This window comes from Vicugna pacos, chromosome 6, assembly GCF_048564905.1.
Source record: "Vicugna pacos chromosome 6, VicPac4, whole genome shotgun sequence".
Taxonomy (NCBI): Eukaryota; Metazoa; Chordata; class Mammalia; order Artiodactyla; family Camelidae; genus Vicugna; species Vicugna pacos.
This window is the reverse complement of record NC_132992.1, coordinates 83,448,813-83,466,760: the sequence shown is the minus strand read 5'-3', so window position 1 is coordinate 83,466,760 and position 17,948 is coordinate 83,448,813. Positions and strand designations below refer to the sequence as shown.

The 17,948-nt window shown below is 40.3% G+C and overlaps 1 protein-coding gene across 1 annotated transcript in view; it reads left to right on the top strand.

Annotated features, from left to right (window-relative positions):
* Positions 1 to 3,976: 3,976 nt before the first annotated feature.
* NRDE2 (NRDE-2, necessary for RNA interference, domain containing) overlaps positions 3,977 to 17,948 on the top strand; it is a 41,603-nt gene continuing 27,631 nt past the window's right edge. The window contains exons 1-3 of the mRNA XM_006208192.4: positions 3,977 to 4,075; positions 13,925 to 14,033; positions 15,211 to 15,444. Of these exons, the coding sequence (XP_006208254.2) occupies positions 4,012 to 4,075; positions 13,925 to 14,033; positions 15,211 to 15,444 (407 nt within the window). The 5' untranslated portion in view covers positions 3,977 to 4,011. The remainder of the gene's footprint in view (positions 4,076 to 13,924; positions 14,034 to 15,210; positions 15,445 to 17,948) is intronic.

Sequence of the window (17,948 nt, the reverse complement as noted above, 5' to 3'; positions counted from 1 at the left end):
ACCTATACAGTTTGTTTGAACCAGAATCCAAATGAGATCTGTGCACTGCTAGTGGTCAATACGCCTCTCAAGTCTCTTTTAATAAGTGTCTCCTTTTGGTCCCCTCGCTTTTTTTTTTTCCCCTTACATTTCACTTGTTGAAGACATCAGGTAGTTTGTTCCACACAGTTCCCCACAAGTCAGGCTGATTGTATCCCCTGGTGATGTTTAACATGCTCCCTTGTCCTCTTCATTTCCTGAAAACTGGTTGTTGGATATAAGGGAACACATGTTTTAATTTAAGCACAATGTTCTTAAATGTTCAAGTTCAGGTTACAAATTTTATTTATAGGTCTAGTAAATTTGAGCAACAATTTTTGAGTCTTGAATAGTGTTTGCTTCAGTTTATAAAGGTAGTTAATGAAACACCTCCCAACGTAAAACAGGACCCCTTGGGGTTGGCAAACAGTGGCTTGTGGGTTCACCGTTTGTTTTCATCAATAAATAAAGTTTTCTGAGAACACAGCCATGCCCATTCATTTACACATTTATTATCTATGGCTGCTTTCCCAACACAGTGGCAGAAATGAGTAGTTGTGGCAGAGACCTTTTGGCCCTCAAAACCTAAAATATTTATTATCTGATCCTTTAAGAAAAAGTTTGCTTACTTACTCAGCATTTATACATCTTATATAAATTTATAAATTTCATATCTTTTATTTCCTTCTTGGGCATGTCAGTTACTGACAATATATCAATTTCTTCAAGTGTTTTATTTATTTATTTATTTATTTTACATTTTTATTGATTCATAATCATTTTACAGTGTTGTGTCAAATTCCAGTGTTCAGTACAATTTTTCAGTCATACATGGACATATACACACTCATTGTCACATTTTTTTCTCTGTGATTTATCATAACATTTTGTGTATATTTCCCTGTGCTATACAGTGTAATCTTGTTTATCTGTTCTACAATTTTGAAATCCCAGTCTATCCCTAAAGTTTTACAAAACTAATCAATTATGCCTTAAACTATGGTAAACTTTATATTCTTACATGTTCTGAAACTCTGCCTAAACTTCATAAGTTTTCAACTTAAAATCAGGAGTGTAAAGCAGTTACTTGATTATACTTTTAAATTGTTCCTATAAGGGGATCTCTTAAGCTGAATTATCTTAAATATCTGTAGTACAGAAAATAATACAATATGCCCAGATTCCTTATTTCAGAAATATTACTATTAAGGTCCTGGTTCTCCTAAACCTTCCACATTAACTATTTTTCTGGAGTGAAAGTGCAAGAAGCAGTGGGGAAGATGGTTACCTGAGGTAATCTGCTAAGGGAGGCAGAAGCTGCCCCAATTAATTGAGTAACTTAGAGTAAGAGATTTGGGTAGGTAGGACCTGAAAGTTGCAGACATGCAAGGGTTTAACCATCCATACTGTCATACTAAGCTTCTTTTTGCAAGTACTGAGTAAAGGACTTCAAAGCTTGAAGGGTGCTCATTCTGGACCCACAAAACCTAATTCACACATAGATCTACAGCTTTCACAAGAGCCTATCCATTCCTTTGATTAGATTTGCATCTCTTTGGTTCCTGATATATTTTCTATTTAAGTTTAAAGTTCTTTGAACTCCCTGGGACCTTCCCCCTACCAACCATATTTTCATTTATCTTTTCTACCTGCAAATACTTCAGTACGTATCTCTCTATATAAGAACTTTAAAAAGTAACCTCAGTGCCATTAGTACATTAGTTTCAGAATTAATAAGAATTATTTGATGTCGTCTAATAGTCTGTTCATTTCTAATTTCTTCATCTGTCTCAAAAAGGTCTTTTTTAAAACAATTCTTCCAATCAGAATCATAAGGAGGCCATATATTACATTTAGTTGATAGGTCTCTAAAATCTTTTAATCCATTGCAATCTCCTGCCCCCTTAAGATATTGATTCATTGAAGGAACTGGATTCTTTCCTATGATTTTCCCACACTCTGAATTTGGCTGATTGCTTCTAGGTGGTATGAATTCTTTAAATTGTTCATTTACCCGTATATTTTTAGTAGCAGGCTTTGTTAGATTCAGATTCAACTTTTTTTTAAGTCGAGAATACTTCATAGGCAGGTAAATATATTTTCTAACTAGCAAAGACCTTTGAACTTGAGAGGACCTTGAGTTCTTTCGTATTCCTAAAATATTTAAGATGACAAACTGATTGAAGTTTGTGTAGCTCACAAGGCCCTGAGTCAGACTTGCAGTCACAATGCACATGACAGTTAACTTTTATTAAGCACTTTCCACGAGCCAGGCACAAGGCTGAGCACTTTATCTCTATGCTCATTTAATCTTCTCAACATTTTGTGGAGGAAACTGTCCCCCCATTCCACCCAAATTATCAAAAAGTCAATCTAAGAGAGATGTGGAAAATTTTATTTGCGCCAACCTGAGGATTATAACCCAGGAGACAGTCTCTCAGAGAGCCCTGAGAACTTTTTGAAGAGGTAAAGGAAGAGGCTAGCATGTATGCAATTTTGGTGAAGGGTTATGGGCTCTCAGCTTGGTAGAAGATTACTACTATTTGTGAGGAACAGATAACTTAGTTAATGGTTTTAGTGCTTTTCTATGTGTAAGAAGATTCAAGAAACTAGGTTCATAAAATTTTCTCCTGAAAATATCTAACTATCTGCAGGCCAGTCCTGTCAGTTCTCCTAGAGCACAAAGTGCCTCATCCTAACATTTGCCCTGAATTCCTTTGAGAAATTCCTTTCAGTGACTGCAGTGGCTAGTGACTTGATTCTTGTAGAACTGGATGGTGGGCAACATTCTTTATTTTATGATCCCCTCCCTTTTGGTCTTAACTTTGACCAAGGCTTGAGACGTTTTTCATAACTAACTTGTCCCATGGTGCTAGGAATGCTCATTCCCAGGTCAGAGGAGGATTTCATTGGTAGGCCATTCAATGTGCTGTTACTGGACTAGGACCATTTAATAGTAACTAAAAGCCTCTGGACTGCCTGCTTTATTAGTCTGCTATTGTCCAGGAAATGGTTTTCTCTTGCTGCTTCTCCTCATATCTAGAGTTAACACTGTTACAATCATATGAACTATGCATTTGTCAATCGTTTCAAATCGCCTAATATCAGTAATTTTATCCGAGGCCTAGTCACACAGTTGGTAATGCAAGAAACAATAATCTTGTAAAGTAGGCAGAGTACAATTATTATAGCTAGTAACACTGGTAAGGTCATATGCAGGTATTTAAACCAGGAACTTCCATCAGATGTGGCCTAGTATCCTCCCCAGGTCCTCTGACCTGTCTGTTCTGCACCAATCGCTATCTTTAAAGGAAATGATAAATTGTCATTGTACATGAGGTTCACCAAAGACATCTGCACAGACAAGGTGAGTGGTGGGTTATCATTACCCCTTACAGGATTGAGAAAGGAATGTTATCTTCTAAGGAATTACCTGGCTGAGGCCAGAAAAAGAAAAATTAATCTTCATGGTTAATCAGGTATTTCTGAGGTATACTGGTGAGGTCTGGTAAAGCAGATACACAGTGCACGCTAGACAGGTGGGAGGGAGGCTCAAATGGGCAGAGAAATATTTTATGTGTAAATTTTTCTTACCTTGCTTTAAACCGTGAGTTTTTATTTCATCCAAACTAAAACTTAGGGAGTTTGATTAATTTGACCCAGTTAGGAAGCGATGGTTGTGAACTCAAGGATGGAGTCAGAATCCCAACTTCTTAGAACTTTCTGTTCTGAACAATTGCACCTCCAGTCTCAGCATTTTGGGATTCCCAAAGAAGCCTCCTGGTGCTAATTCCTGGGAAGTGGTCCCTCCCTCCCCGCCCCACCAGGCTTCACCGCTTTTCTTCCCACCCCGCCCCTCGGTCTGGGTCAAGCCCAGAGCAGCGGCAGGAAAACCACACTTCCCAGAGTGCACCGCGACCGCAAAGGCCTTACTACCGGCCTCCGCTCCGGGCGCCATTTCTGTGGCGTGAAAAGGCGGCGCGGCCTGTGATCATGGCGCTGTTCCCCGCGTTTGCGGGCGTTAGTGAGGCGCCCGATAGCGGGAGCTCCAGGAAAGGTAAGCACACAAAAGCGATAAAAACAGCACTTGCCATGCTTAGGACGGAGTCTCTCGGCCTGGGTCTCGGCCCTTTCCTTGGCTTTGTTTATCCGCTAGTATCCCAGAGTTCTCCGGGGCGCTGCAAAGCCTTCTGGGAAGAGCGGCCGCCCTCGTCCGGGGTCTTGGGCTAGAATTGAGTTCAGGAAGAGAAAGAAAGGCGGAGGAGAGGTCCTGCATCTGGGACTTTTCTTATAATCATGTTGTTGAACCCGATTCCTCTCCGAGCCTCAGTTGCTTCACCTGTAAAATAGGAATAGTGGTACTCCACATCTCGGGGAGATTCCTGATGCAAATCCCGAGTGTTCTTATTGCAGTTTGCTTTCTTTCCTGCTTTACTTATTTCTGAATTTCTTACTGGGTTCGTATCGTTTGGCAGACCAAAAGCTCGGGAATTAGGATCCAGAGTCTAATCAAACACAGTTTCTGTTCAGATGGGCACAGCTGCTGGGGATAAAAACGAACTTATTTAGTGATGGCCGACTGTATGCCGGGTGACGGCATTATGTGTTTAAGCCCTAAGCATTACCAGGAGACCTGCATTGTTAAAAATTGTGCACATGTGAATTTTAATTTAAAGTAATTAACCCTAAATCATGCACTTATATGGCAGAGTCCAGTCGTGTCTGACACCTCTGTTAGAGCCTCCTGTAGTTCCTACGTTTCAATTTGGTAACACTTACCATAATTATGAGTACTTTCTTACATAATGAGTGTAATTTTGGTCATCCTTTACTTGACTGTAACATCAATGTAGTCAGAAACGGTGTTCGTCCATTCACTGCAGCATACTTAGATCCTAGCACAGGCCCCAAACATAGTAGGTGTTCAGTAAATACGGTAGGTACTTAACAAAAAAAAAATTAACTAAGTACAAAGTCAGATGTTATAGGTGACAAAGGTGAACTGCAGGAATAATGACTTCTGATGGGAGATTCCATGAAGGATTTATATAGGAGCTGACTTTTGGTCTTCAGGAGTGTAGGATTTGGACACATGCAGTGAAGGGGTATTCCAGGACCTTTAAAGGCATGCAGAAAGGAAAGCATGAAACCCGTGCAAAGAGCTGCAAATAATTCAGTTTGTCTGGAAATACAGAGGCATAATGAGGAGCCTTGGGAAGGAGGTTGAAATTGGTGATGAGGGATGGTACTGACTTGAATAACAGACCAAAGGTGACTCTTTTTATTTTGGGAGGGTGAAATCACAGGTTTACAGGGAAGTGTTGATCTTGTCATTTATCTTAACCAGTATTTTTGGATGTCTTCTGGGTAATGTTTGTAAAAGAGCTTTTAAAGTACTGTATTTTAAAAAATGTAAACACAACATTACCAGTCATAATGACATTAACTAAATTCCTTAATACCATCTAATTGCTAGTCAATGTTCAAATTCCCCAAGCTGTTTCAAAAATGGCCTTTTACAGTTGGTTTGTGCACGTCAGTATCCAAAGAAATCTAACAATGCGTTTTGTGGATATATCTCTTAGGTCTCTTTTTAATATAAAACAGTTTCTTCTTTCCTTTTACTTTCCCTTGTGATTTATTTGTTGAGGAAATTGGGCCATTTTTCCTGCAGATATTTCCCCCCAAATCCTTATGGTGTCATTTAACATGCGTATCTATCCTATCCTGCTATTTCCTGTAAATCGGTAATTAGATCTAGAGAGTTAATTGGATTCAGGTATAATTTTTTATTTTTAGTTGAAAATACCTTATTAGGGATACTCTGCACTTGCTGTTGAGCCAAATTAGGAGAATGTGCTGTCTAGTTTTCTCTTTTTTAGTGGTAAGATTGATCAGTGGATTCATAGATGGCTTGATTCATCCATTATGAAGCTGCCCATCAGTCGTTTTTGCAGCCGTTTGTGATTATGCTTAGATCCACTATTTCATTGGAGTTCCAAAATGGTTATTTTCTATTTTTAGGATTCCTCCTATGCTTATTAGTATCAGTTATTCTATAAGGAACTTTTCCTCACTGTATTTGTATCAATTATTCTATAAAGAACTTTTTCACACTGTTGGGATACCCTGAAATAGAAATCAGGCTGGAAAGACAGGATGAATGCTTGATTTGTTCCCTTTGTCAGTTTTCAGAATAATAAGTCAGGGTCCTGGCAACTTTCAGAGGTGTTCAATAAGGTGTTCCCCACCCCTCCTTTGCATTATGAACTCATGAATTTTTTTTAACATCTTTCTATTTCAGTTTGTTGCACATATTATTTTTCCAATGCTCAGATTGTCCCCCATCTTCGGCTGATGGGGGCCTGATCAAGTTGGGCCTGTGTCTTTTTGGCATCACCCAGTTGTTTTTCATCGCTTCCTTGCTTTCTGCCCTAAAAGCTGCCCAGAGCTCATCACTTACATGTTTTGTTAGTTTTTTGTTTGTTTTGCCTGAAACTGACAATTTCTCACAGGAAGCTTGGTTTTTCTTTTAGTGGAAAATGGTATGGGTATGTAAAAACCCACAAATTGGGTGTTAGGAGTACTTATTCGCACTGGGTTATCATTATGTCTAAACGTTTTCAGTGGTCAGAACCAGGAAGAAAAAAAATACATCATGAATTCATATTGATATTTCCAGTCCAAATTTAAGATTGTGAGATTTTTTAATTGATTTCTTTGATTTACCGTTTATGTTTCTTTCCTCTTATGCTGAAAATCTTAGTTTTTAGTGTCATTAGTCCATCTATGTGTATGTTCAAAATAACAGTAGCAATACGACTAATACTAAATAGTTCAATATTTCTTTATGGTTCTCTGTGCCCTGAGGCTATTATCCCACAACCCATGTGCTGTCAAATTACTGTTTTAAATTCACTTGAAGTGATTCTCTGTGTGCTTTTGCTACCAATTTGATATACAATTAGTTATGTTTGTTTTCAGTTTTTAGGGATTGCATTTTTCTTTTTGATTTGACCCTGTTTTATAATGTTGTGAAATATTTACATGGTTCTAAAGTTGACAATGCATACAAACCAAGTACATTCAGAGAAAAAAATCTTCCATCTCTGTTCTCCAACCCTTCCCGTATAGGTTAGAATATTTATTAATTAGTCAATGATATCCTTCCATTTTTTCCCCCTTTGTGTGAGCAACTACATGTCCCTCCGGTTTCTTAAACGCATACTATTCTTCATTTCACCTTAAATCTCAGAGATCACTCTGCAGTGAGTATAGAAATCTTCCTCACTTCTTTTGACTGGTACACAGGATTCCATCGTGTGGATGCCATATACTTTATTCTGTTAGTCCCTGTTAAGGACATTTGGACTGTTTTCGGTCTTTTGCTGTTAAAAATAGAAGCACTGTGCTGTGGGCTTTACACTATAAAATGTTATAAAAATGCAAGATGGTGTTAGTACTGGTGTGTGCAGAGTTTCAATTAAAAAAAAATTTAAACTCCTGGACAGATGATACCAAAGCAAGTGAGAGAGGCTCTGTTCTCTACTCCCTAGGTACTGTTAAGTGTTGGGCCAAGCTTTAAGTAGGCATCACATTTAGTAAGGGTATGGGCAAGGCTAGTTTCAGCAACATTCATTCTTTGAACAAGCAGGCATAGAGCTCCGCCGCTGTGTTAGGAGCAGCAGAGGGCCCCTGGCGTGGGTCTGTCCAGTTTTTGAGCTTTTCTTCCAACACCATCAGATTTGTTAGGATTGTCTACTCTAAAAACGTTGCTGCTTGGGAGTTGCCTCTTTGGACAGAGTTGGAATGGAACCATTATCCATTGTAGTCAGAATTTTAAAATCGCTTAGTTAAAAAAACACTCTGTGCCATCCACTGGTCTAAATGCTTTACAAATGAGTATGAACTTGGTGATGCCTCATAACAACCCTATGAAGTTGGTGCTTTTATCAGCATTTTTAAGGAGAAGGAAACGAGGTAACAACTGGGACTTGAGCTCAGGCAGTGTAGCTTCAAAACGCTTCCTCTTAAACAACTCTGCTGTCTGCTGCTGCTCTTTGGAACGCTAGGCCTGATTTTTGTCACCCTTGCTCAAAACTTTTCAAGCATTTGCTGATTGCTTTTAGGGTAAACCCAAGCTCTGATATGTTTCTAAGGCCCGTAAATGTCTCCAGCTTCATTTCACACCTACTCCCTCCATTCCCAGTGGTCCAGCTGGTACGGCTTCCTCCTGTTTCCCCGAGAGTCATGCTTTCTCACTTTCAGGCCTTTGTCTAAGCCTTTTCCCCTGCCTCGATGCTTCCTAGGAACATGTTGGCCTAACTCTTTCTCCTCCTTTTGGTCTTGTTGAGATGTTCTCCCAGGCAGCTTTCTCTGATCTATGCCTAGGCTCGATTAGGGGCCCTAATTGTGTGCTCTCGTTAGACCCTGTATACTTTCTCTATCTTGGCATTTGTCTCATTGCACGTAAGTGACTGCTGGTGTGCCGGCTCCCTGAGGCTGTGCTGGCTTTGTCCTGCTCGCTGTGTGTTCCCAGCACCTAGAACAATGCCTGGCTCTCAGTAAAAAAAGTGCCGAATGAAGGGATCGGAGAGATTAAGTACCTTGTTCAGAGAGGCACAACTAATAAGCGATAAAGCCAGTATTTGAACACAGGTCCCTCTGACACTGGAAAATGTGTTATAAACCACAGTGTGGTATTGGAATGTTGGGATTTGGTTGTTTAAATTTTTTCTGAAAGGGCTGACTTTGCCTAGGCTCTCTGTAATCACCGTCTTAAATGCAGTTCTTAGCCACGTTTGCTGGTGCTTTTTCTACGAATGTTTGTGCTCTCAGATTCCTTGTCAGAAATCAAGGGTTTCCATCAGAATAAAGAGCTTGGCTCATTCTTTTCAAAGGAATAACCCCCTTCCCTAATATATATGCTAATTTATTTATACAGTCAACCCTAGAAATGTCTCTTGAATTATTATCCCTGGAGGGGTGGTGCTTGCCTCTGAGTTCACAAAAACTGATAATCAGTGCTGTTTTATTATACAGGTTTCCCCCACTATCTGAAGGTAGAGCATTCCTGTGAAACCTTTTGTAAGCAGAAATGGCATAGAGCGAAGAAGCAATTACTTTAGGACACATCTTGCTAATGGATGCACAGAGCAAATCAGGATAAAGCACAGACACAGTTCAAAGCTGTGGTGGCTGGATGCTGAGATGCTGGATATAGTTGCGAGGAAGGAGCTTGGCGGTGCCACTGTCACTGCTTGGGGTGCTCGCTATCCTCTTGAGGGCTCGCTGCAAAACAAATGCTACACGCTATTTTTACTTTTCGCCTTTTTCTGTAAAATCGAAAATCCTCTTTAGGTTTCTTTTGGTTAGCAAAAATAGGTACTAATGTAGGTCGTAAAAGCAAACTGGTATAAAGTGAACTTTGGAAGATGGAGGATGCCTGTAATACAATGGGGAATGGGTGTAGAACAAGGTTATTTTATTCAATTGTTATTCAAAATTTGTTTTTAAAATTTAAATCTATTCATGACAATTCCTTCTCTCTCTCTCTCTATAGTGGAATTAAAGCATTTTCTCTGGTGATGGAGAAATAGAATTATATAATAAACTTATATAATCACAAAAAGCATTTCAACTTGATGTATTCAGTGATGATTCATTATATTATTTTCTGTGAAATTATACATGATGTGATTCTTACAGATACCTGCCTGGTTTTGTTAGGCAGTAGTTCTAAAGGTTTTTTCCTGCCTGATACTTCCACTCTTCCCTTTCTCGGATGTGTGTATGTGTATAATAGGGTGCTGATTTCCAGGTGAGTTTCAGTCTGTGATTACTTACTAACCTGCAGGGACAAAAGGTTTGTCAGCCAGTCGGCTTCTCTGTCTTAAACCCGAGGTATGTGGTATGCTGCTAGTCTTCTCTGTAGCATGCTACACCCTGCTTGGTATTTACACAATTATCTAAGTATATTTGGCATTTGTAAATTATTTGAGGATGTAAGTTAAAATAGAAAAGGACTTTGCAGTCTGATTAATAAAGCATCTTTTGATCTGAGGTAACTTTCCAGGATTGTGTAATTAAAATTTAGCAATGCTAATGTTATTATGTGAAGAATTAATGTTATTTTTAAATATAAGCACCACGTGAGCAGGGAGTTGCTCACCACTGGGCCTCCAAAGCCTAGAACTGTGCCTGGACACAAACTAGGTATTCTTTTCTTTAATGGTTAAATCTGCATTTACAGTGAAAACTGGAAGAATTATAAAGTTGTGCTTTATACCTAGATAATAGCTTTTGACAATCTCATATTCTTTCAGTTCAGTAAATTAGGTGCTAGGGGTACAAAGATGCAAAGATACAGTTCAGATCCTCATTCATTTTATTTATTCAGCAAATATTTGTTGACTGCACTTACTTTGTACCAAGGCACTGTGCTGGGAGTTGGGAGTAGAGGAGTGAATAGTCATGGCTCCTGCCCACATGTTGCTTTTGTTTTGGGAAGAAGGGAGTGGGAAGAGCAGAGGCAAGCTGGAAACTCAGATGCAGGAGTTGTAAACCAGTTGCTGTATAATTTGTTTGGCTGGCAGAATGTTTTTGTTTGTCTTTTTCTTTTTTTCTGTTGCCACTCTGGATCATGTCACACTGATCATTACTCATCTGGTCCCTGTAAGGATCTGAGTTGTTGACCTTTGGTTTGGAATTTAGTGGAAGACTGACGTGCAGAGAATGAGATTACAATATGAAAATTGCCACAATAGCCCCCTGTGCCAGTTGCAAGGAGACTCGGGAAAACCAACTCCTTAGCTAAGGAAGTGAAGAGTGGCGCCGTGGCATGGTTAGGACTGGATGGAGAATCACAGGTCCAGGTTCGGCTGTGTGCATTAGGCTGTGTGACTTAACTTCTCTGGGCCTCCAGCTGTTGATCTGCAAATGAGGAGTGGCGGCCAGGCTGTGCTCCACTTCTCAGACCCACTCCTCCATGGGAACCTCCAATAGGAGCATCCAGCTTTCTCTGTTCTGCATGTTGGACTTCTCTGAAAGATTTTGTTTGAACAGTGAGTTCCTTGGCTGAAAAAGTTTGAAAATCTCCGGACTAGATGATCTCCCCAATTTTTCTAGGTCTAACATCCAGTGATTATTACTTCTAATATTCCACACATATTCACTGCTAATATGCTAGCAAAAAAAAAAAAAGCAGCAGCAACTTCTTATCAGGTAAAAATGCCTTTTGTTCCTACAAAAGGTCATTTGGTTGAGAAGAAAGTCACTCAAAGGGTCAATGATGATTTGAGTTCAAAATCCAAGAGTTTTAGTTCTTTATACACTACACTACTCCCCTGCCACCCACGGTAGTCCTATATGGCAAAGCCTTAACTGCATCCTTAAAGAGCTTTTCTTTCTGAAGGACTTTGGAGAGTCACAAACTTTGTTGTTTTGAGGTCTGTATTTCTTTACATTTCCTCCAAGCTGTCATCACTATCAGAATATTTATGTAAAAATATAATGGGCTTGTTTGAGAGCATCTTTCCTTGCATATTGTTTGTTTCATCTTGTCCCACTTTTCCTTCGCTCATGATAGAATCCAATTATTGTGGAAATAATTGTGATCTCAGTGAGCAACAGGAACTGTTGCACATACCTCTTGCCAGGAATTAGGTCCAAGGGAAAGGAACCACCACAAAGGAAACAATAGAAGAAAGACAGCATGAACAATTGTTGCAACTCTTACCAAGTATGACCTTACAAACTGTTTGCTCCCTTTGAGCCTTAGTTGCCTCTTCCGTACAGTGGAGATCATAGTACCTCCCATAGGGGGTTGTTGTGAGGATTAAAAGATGGGAAGTGCTTAACCTGTTGCTTGGCCTACAGTAGGCACTTTGTAAGTTAGATTCCCTCTCTTCTTTCCCTTTCTCCTGTGCTTTTTAACGTACCTTTTCTCTTTAGGAATTTGCTTTCCCGCCTCCCTCTCTTTTCCACAAATATTTATTAAACTCCTACTGATGTATGCCAGGCGTTGCTCTCAGTGCTGGGGGTATGGCAGTGAATAAAACAAGGTCTTGTCATCACAGAGCATACATTCCAGTTATCTCTTCCTCACTAAGATGCAGTTACCACCAGGGACTAGAATACAGAATATACAAAGAACTCTTACGACTCAGTAATAAAAAGAGACAGCCCAATTAAACATTGGGCAAAGAATTTGAATAACTATTTCTATTCAAATATGAAGGGCCAGTAAACACATGAAAAGAGTCTCAACATCATTAGTCACCAGGGAAACAGGAAACACAACCCGAATTAGGAAATACGTCAGACCCTGCAGGATGACTGTGGTCCAGTAACAAGCTGGCAAGGATGTGGAGAAATTGGAATCCTCATGCCTTGTTACTGGGAGTGTAAAATGGTGCAGCCAGTTTGGAAAATGGTCTGGCAGTACCTCAAAATGCTAAACATGAGTTCCCACATGACCCAGCAGTTGTGTTCCTAGATACCTAACCCAGAGAACTGAAACGATCTGTCCATGTAAGAACTTGTCCCCGAATGTTCATAGCAACATTATTTATAATAGCCAAAAAGTGGAAGCAACCTGTGTCCCTCAACTGATAATGGATAAAATGAGGTACATCTATAAAATGGAATCTTATTCTGCAATAAAAAGGACTGCAGTACTGATACATGCTATAGCATGGATGAACTTGGAAAACATGATGCCAAGTGAAAGAATACTGTGTATTGTATGATCGTGTTTATATGGAATGTCCCAAATAGGCAAATCTATAGAGCTAGAAAGTAAATTAGTAGTTCCCTAGGGCTGGGAGTCGGGGTGGGAGGGCAGGAGGTGGCTGATGGAGACTGACTGCTGATGGGTGTGGGGTTTCTCTTTGGAATGATGAAAATGTTCTAAAATTATCTGAAGGTGATAGTTGCACAATTCTAAATATACTGAAAACCATGGAATTGTACACTTTACATGGGTGACCCTTGTATATAATTTATATTCCCAGGACAGCTATTTAAAAATGTAATTAACCCTTCTCTCTTCTAACTTCAACCATTTCATAGGTTCTTTTTCTTGAGCACATGAAGATGCTCTCGCCTCCCATCCTGAAACAAAGCAGGACAAAACACATACCTCCTTGGGCCCTCTTGCTACCACCATCCCATGTTTTTGTTTTCCTTTGGAGCTAAGACTCCTAAAAGTTAGAAAACAAGTAATTTAGAAATAGTTCATTACAGAAGAGTTAGAAATGAATGGATAAGCAGAAAAAAGAAAAATTTTGGACATTTAACCTCACCGCCCAGAGATTATTATTACTATATAATTATAAAATTATCTTATATAATTTTAGCATTTGTTAGAGAAGTTGACACCTTGGGTTTTATTTTCATAGAGGAACACTGTTACAAGGAAAGACTTAAGTTATCTTAAGATAGGACTTTGGGATTTTTTTTTTAAAGAAAAGATCTTAATCTTCTATAATAATATTAAGCCTGGTGGGCTTTTATGCATGATTTGATTTTTTAGCTTTTTGGAATCGTCTGAATCACATTTGGGGTCATTAAAACCCAATGCTTTGGGAGCTTTCATGCTCATTAGAGTGTGGATGGAACACTTAAAGCCTAGTTGCGTTTTAGTCCACACTTGTTGAGTGGCTTTTACTTAAGCTGCAGCCTGATATCACAAGAGGATTTCAGTCTTAAATATTTTAGAGTGTGTGAAAGCCCTGTGCCCTGTGAAGTAACAATTTCATGGACTCCCGTCAGCTTCTGTGAACTGTTCAGAATGTCTGGCTGACCTTGGCTGTGAATTAGGATGTCAGCTGGTTAGATGGATTTCCTGCTTTAGAAATCATATTGAGCTAATTTCAACGATCTCCTCTCCCTGTTGCATGTGCAGAATTAGACTGGCTGAGCAACCCAAGCTTTTGTGTTGGAACCATAACATCTCTGAGTCGACAAACTGAAGAGGCCACAGCCCTTGTTCCTGAAGGGTCACCACTGACAAGGTAGGTTTTTTGATGGATGGATTTTTAGCCTTTGTCAGCATACCGCCTGTAGCTTAGCTTGAATGATGCTCCTTAGAAAACTTGGTGATAAAAGAGTTAGGTAAAACTCTTCCTTTTACCTAATGTAATGATGTGATCTTTGTTTTCCTTGACCTTTCTCTTACAGATTGTCCTTTTTTTCCCCTTTGCATTGCAGCAGCAAGTACATGACACAGTTACTGCCAATAATTAGGCCACAAGGGAAATGGCGTCATTGTGATTCTTAAGTAACTTTATTAACCTCATTAGTAACCTTTAGAATATTGCAATTCAGGTATTTCTTTAGTTGCCTGAAGATAGGCGTTGTATGCAAAAATGGAAGGAGCTTGTGTAATAACATAGGATAAAATTTCATGAAAACTTTGGGGAGAACAAAACGGCACCCATCTGTACCCAGCGTTGAAAGAATTTTGTTATAGATCACTGAATTGAGAAATGAGCTTTCTCACAAATATAAACCAAGAGGTCTTACTAATACGATGAACTCTAAGAAGCCATGTACTCTTAAAGCGCAAGAAGCCTTTAGAAATTGAGAATAGTTGGTGCATGAGAGGGAGTTGTTTGTAGATATTTCAGTAATGAGAAAGAGCTCATGGTCACTTCTAGAAACAAGGACCATCAGTGCTGGGGATACGGCAGAGAATAAAACAAGGGCCTGTCATCACAGAGCATACATCCCAGTATCTCCTCCTCACTAAGATGCAGTTACCACCAGGGACTAGAATACAGAATGTGTAAAGAACTCTTACAATTCAGTAAGTTTGGAGGGGGGCATTGAAAGACATACTGGCATAATATGTAGAACTGAAAATAAACCTTTCATAGTGTTTTTAAAAGTACTGCATTTAATAAAATAACTGGTAGATTATTTCACTGAAAAATGCATAGATATGAAAGTATAGGTTTAGAAGCTATTCAGATTAGAATTTCTTCACCTGATGTTATTTTAGGTCCAACTCTTGAGTCTTCAAGGTGAGCTGTAATCCAGAAAGTTGCCGTGTCATATATGGGCAGATAGTAAGTCTGTGTGGGCGTTTGAAGAGTTCCTTTTAAGATGCTTGTTTATTTGCATACTTATTTACATATTATTTTCTTAATTCTCTTCTGAAAATAATTCTGAGGTTGATTTCCCAAACAGGAGTCCTCTGAAATCAGAGCCTTCAGATGAAAGTGACAGCAGCAGAAAGCCCAGACGAGCAAGCAGAAAGAAGAAGAAAGAGAAAAAGAAGAAAAGGAAGCATCAGCACCACAAGAAAACCAAGAGGAGACGTGGGCAGTCGAGTAGCAGTGGGTCTGAGCCATATACTGATTCTGAAGAGGACAGACCTTCCCGAAGCGTCAGGGACAGTAAGACGGAGTCAGAGAAACCAAAGTAGGTTTTCTGTTCTCAGATACCTGTGATTTTTTAAAATCTTAAAGGTTTTCCCCCTTGATTGTTACCGCAGGTTAGACACTTGAATGATTACTTAGCCACTCAGTTGAAATATTCAATAAGTGTATCAAAAGCTTACGAAAACAAGTAAATCAGAAAAACAGAAGGAGCCCCACCATAGGTCAGCATAAGAGAAGAAAGCTTTAATTTAAAAGAAAAAAAATAGGGCCATGATTTTCTTTGTGAAATGTTACTTAGACACAGTAATGATTGTGTCAGAATCTGATTCAGACAGAGGTGTACGGGATTCCTGGAAAACGGCAGGCGTGCCTCACAGTGGGCACGGGGCCGGCTCACTGCTTAGCTTTCCACGCTTTTATGAAGAGTAGGAAAACTGGCTTCTCTTTCTTGATACATCCCCCTTTCAGTCACTCACATCAAAACCCCTGCGCACATGCACACACACACGCTCCCTCTGTGGTTTAGGTTAATGTAGGACTTAAAATAATCATTGCTTTTGCCCTTATTTCGCATTTGTTTACAATGCATTGGTTCTACACTGTGTTGACTGCAGTATTTTCTTTCCTTGGGGCTTCACTCCTCCCCATGCTTTGCTCTGCTGTCCACAGTGTTCAAAGCATTCTACAGACCCATCCCCACATAGGTGCTGAGTGATACCTCTTCCTCTCTGCTTGGTATGACTTCCTTCTGTGGAGGGAGGCACTTTCCCACGTGTGGGCCAGGTGGTATGTACTTGAATTAGTCCTCATTTCACGCTTTTCTTTTCTTTATTCACATGGCCCAGAAGAGAAAATTTAAGTACCTGTCCAAGGCACACTTAAAAAAATTTAGTGCTATTAAGATGTTCGCAACTGTTCGGGGAAAGTTTGCTTTGGTTGTGTGCTTAGAAGTCCCACTGGTGTCCGTGAGAGGTCTGGTGAGAGCAAGTCTGGAGTCTGGCCTGTGGAGTTCCCATCAGAGGGGCAAGCAGCGTAGTCTGCCAGCATCCTCTGTCATCAGATCAGCGTCGGAGAAGGCCGCAGGCCTCCGTGCTCTGAGGATCCAGATTTACTTGCCCTCTCTGTGTCTCAGATGCTATACCTGTAACCCTAGAGGACGAAAGAAGAAAAGAGTCTAGCAGCAAGGTTCTGAATTTGGCCGAATCTCTGTGGGCAGGCACCGCTCCTGGCTTCCTCGCAGCTTCCCTGCCGCGGCTGGCGTGGAGCCTGATGCGTAGTAAACACGCAGCACGCTTCTGTTACGTGAATGAGCGGATGAATACGGCACTGATGGTCCTGCTCTTTCCTATGTCTTCAGAGCGAAATACTTTAATCACTGTGTGACCCGAAGACTCATACTTCAGCTATTTGTCTTTTTTTATGGCTGAGGAAAACGAGTTTTAAGGGATTTCCCGAAACGGCACAGGAACTACCACAAGAACTTGAAAGAGTTATTTTCAGCCTGTGCTTAAGCACATCAGAAGTGATCTTTACAGCCTCGTGATAGTTTTATGATCCAGACAGCATTTCTAAGTTTGTTGGTATTTTGTAGACGATTTCCATTAGGACTGAAGTGGGTTGTTCTTGTCTTTTACTGTTCACGGCTCACTTCTGTGGACCCTTCCTGGGAAGGCCCCCTGGAAGGATGGTTTATTTCCGCTGAGACCAGGACTCTGATGTTAGTGAGCTGAGAGTCTTTCCGTGATGTCAGGAAAGTGGTTCCTTGCTGATGGGGGTGGGGTGTACCGTATGGGGGATGGAGGGGTGACTTCTCAGGAGGCCACCGCTTCTGACTGACCTTTGCTTCCTGGGATGAGCTCCTCTTCACCTTCCTTGTATAAGCCCAGACCACATCCTGCTTTCTGACCTCAGTACCCAGGAGGGGAGGGAAACAGGCTTGTTACATCAAACTCTGTCTCTCCCTTTGCTGCCCCTGTCGGTTTCTGTCATCAAAAAACTCTCCACAGTTGTTCTGAAGGGGAATGTGTTAACATCTCCATGTATTTTAACCTGAGATGCATCATTCAACAAATATTTATTGAGTAGCTACTTTGCATCCCTGAAATGCCATTCCCTCATGTTCCCAGCCAAGAATGACTTAGAAGCCTTTAGAATCTTTATTTCTATCTGGGCAGAGCCAAAAAAGCAAAGATGGAACAACACTCAGTGGCTGTTTTGACTCCTTTGGCAGCGTCTTGTGTCAGCAGCATTGTGAACCGATTTTCTCTGGAGGCAGAAAGCTGTTAGATGCCAGAAAAACCTTTGCCTCCCTCTTATTTGACTCCTAGGGAGCTGGTTCATTTGTATCTGAGCTGAAAGTCTGCCAACTCACAAATTGGTTCAAAGGGATAAGTAAGGGTCTCGTCTCACAGTGGTCTCTCTGCCCTTTACGTGGAGGTCTGTCTGTACAGGTAAAACCCCTATGTAGAACTCAGACATTAAACATCAGGCTTAGACCAAGCCTAAGGAACATCTAAGACTGAGCCATTCAGAACTGTGGCTTTG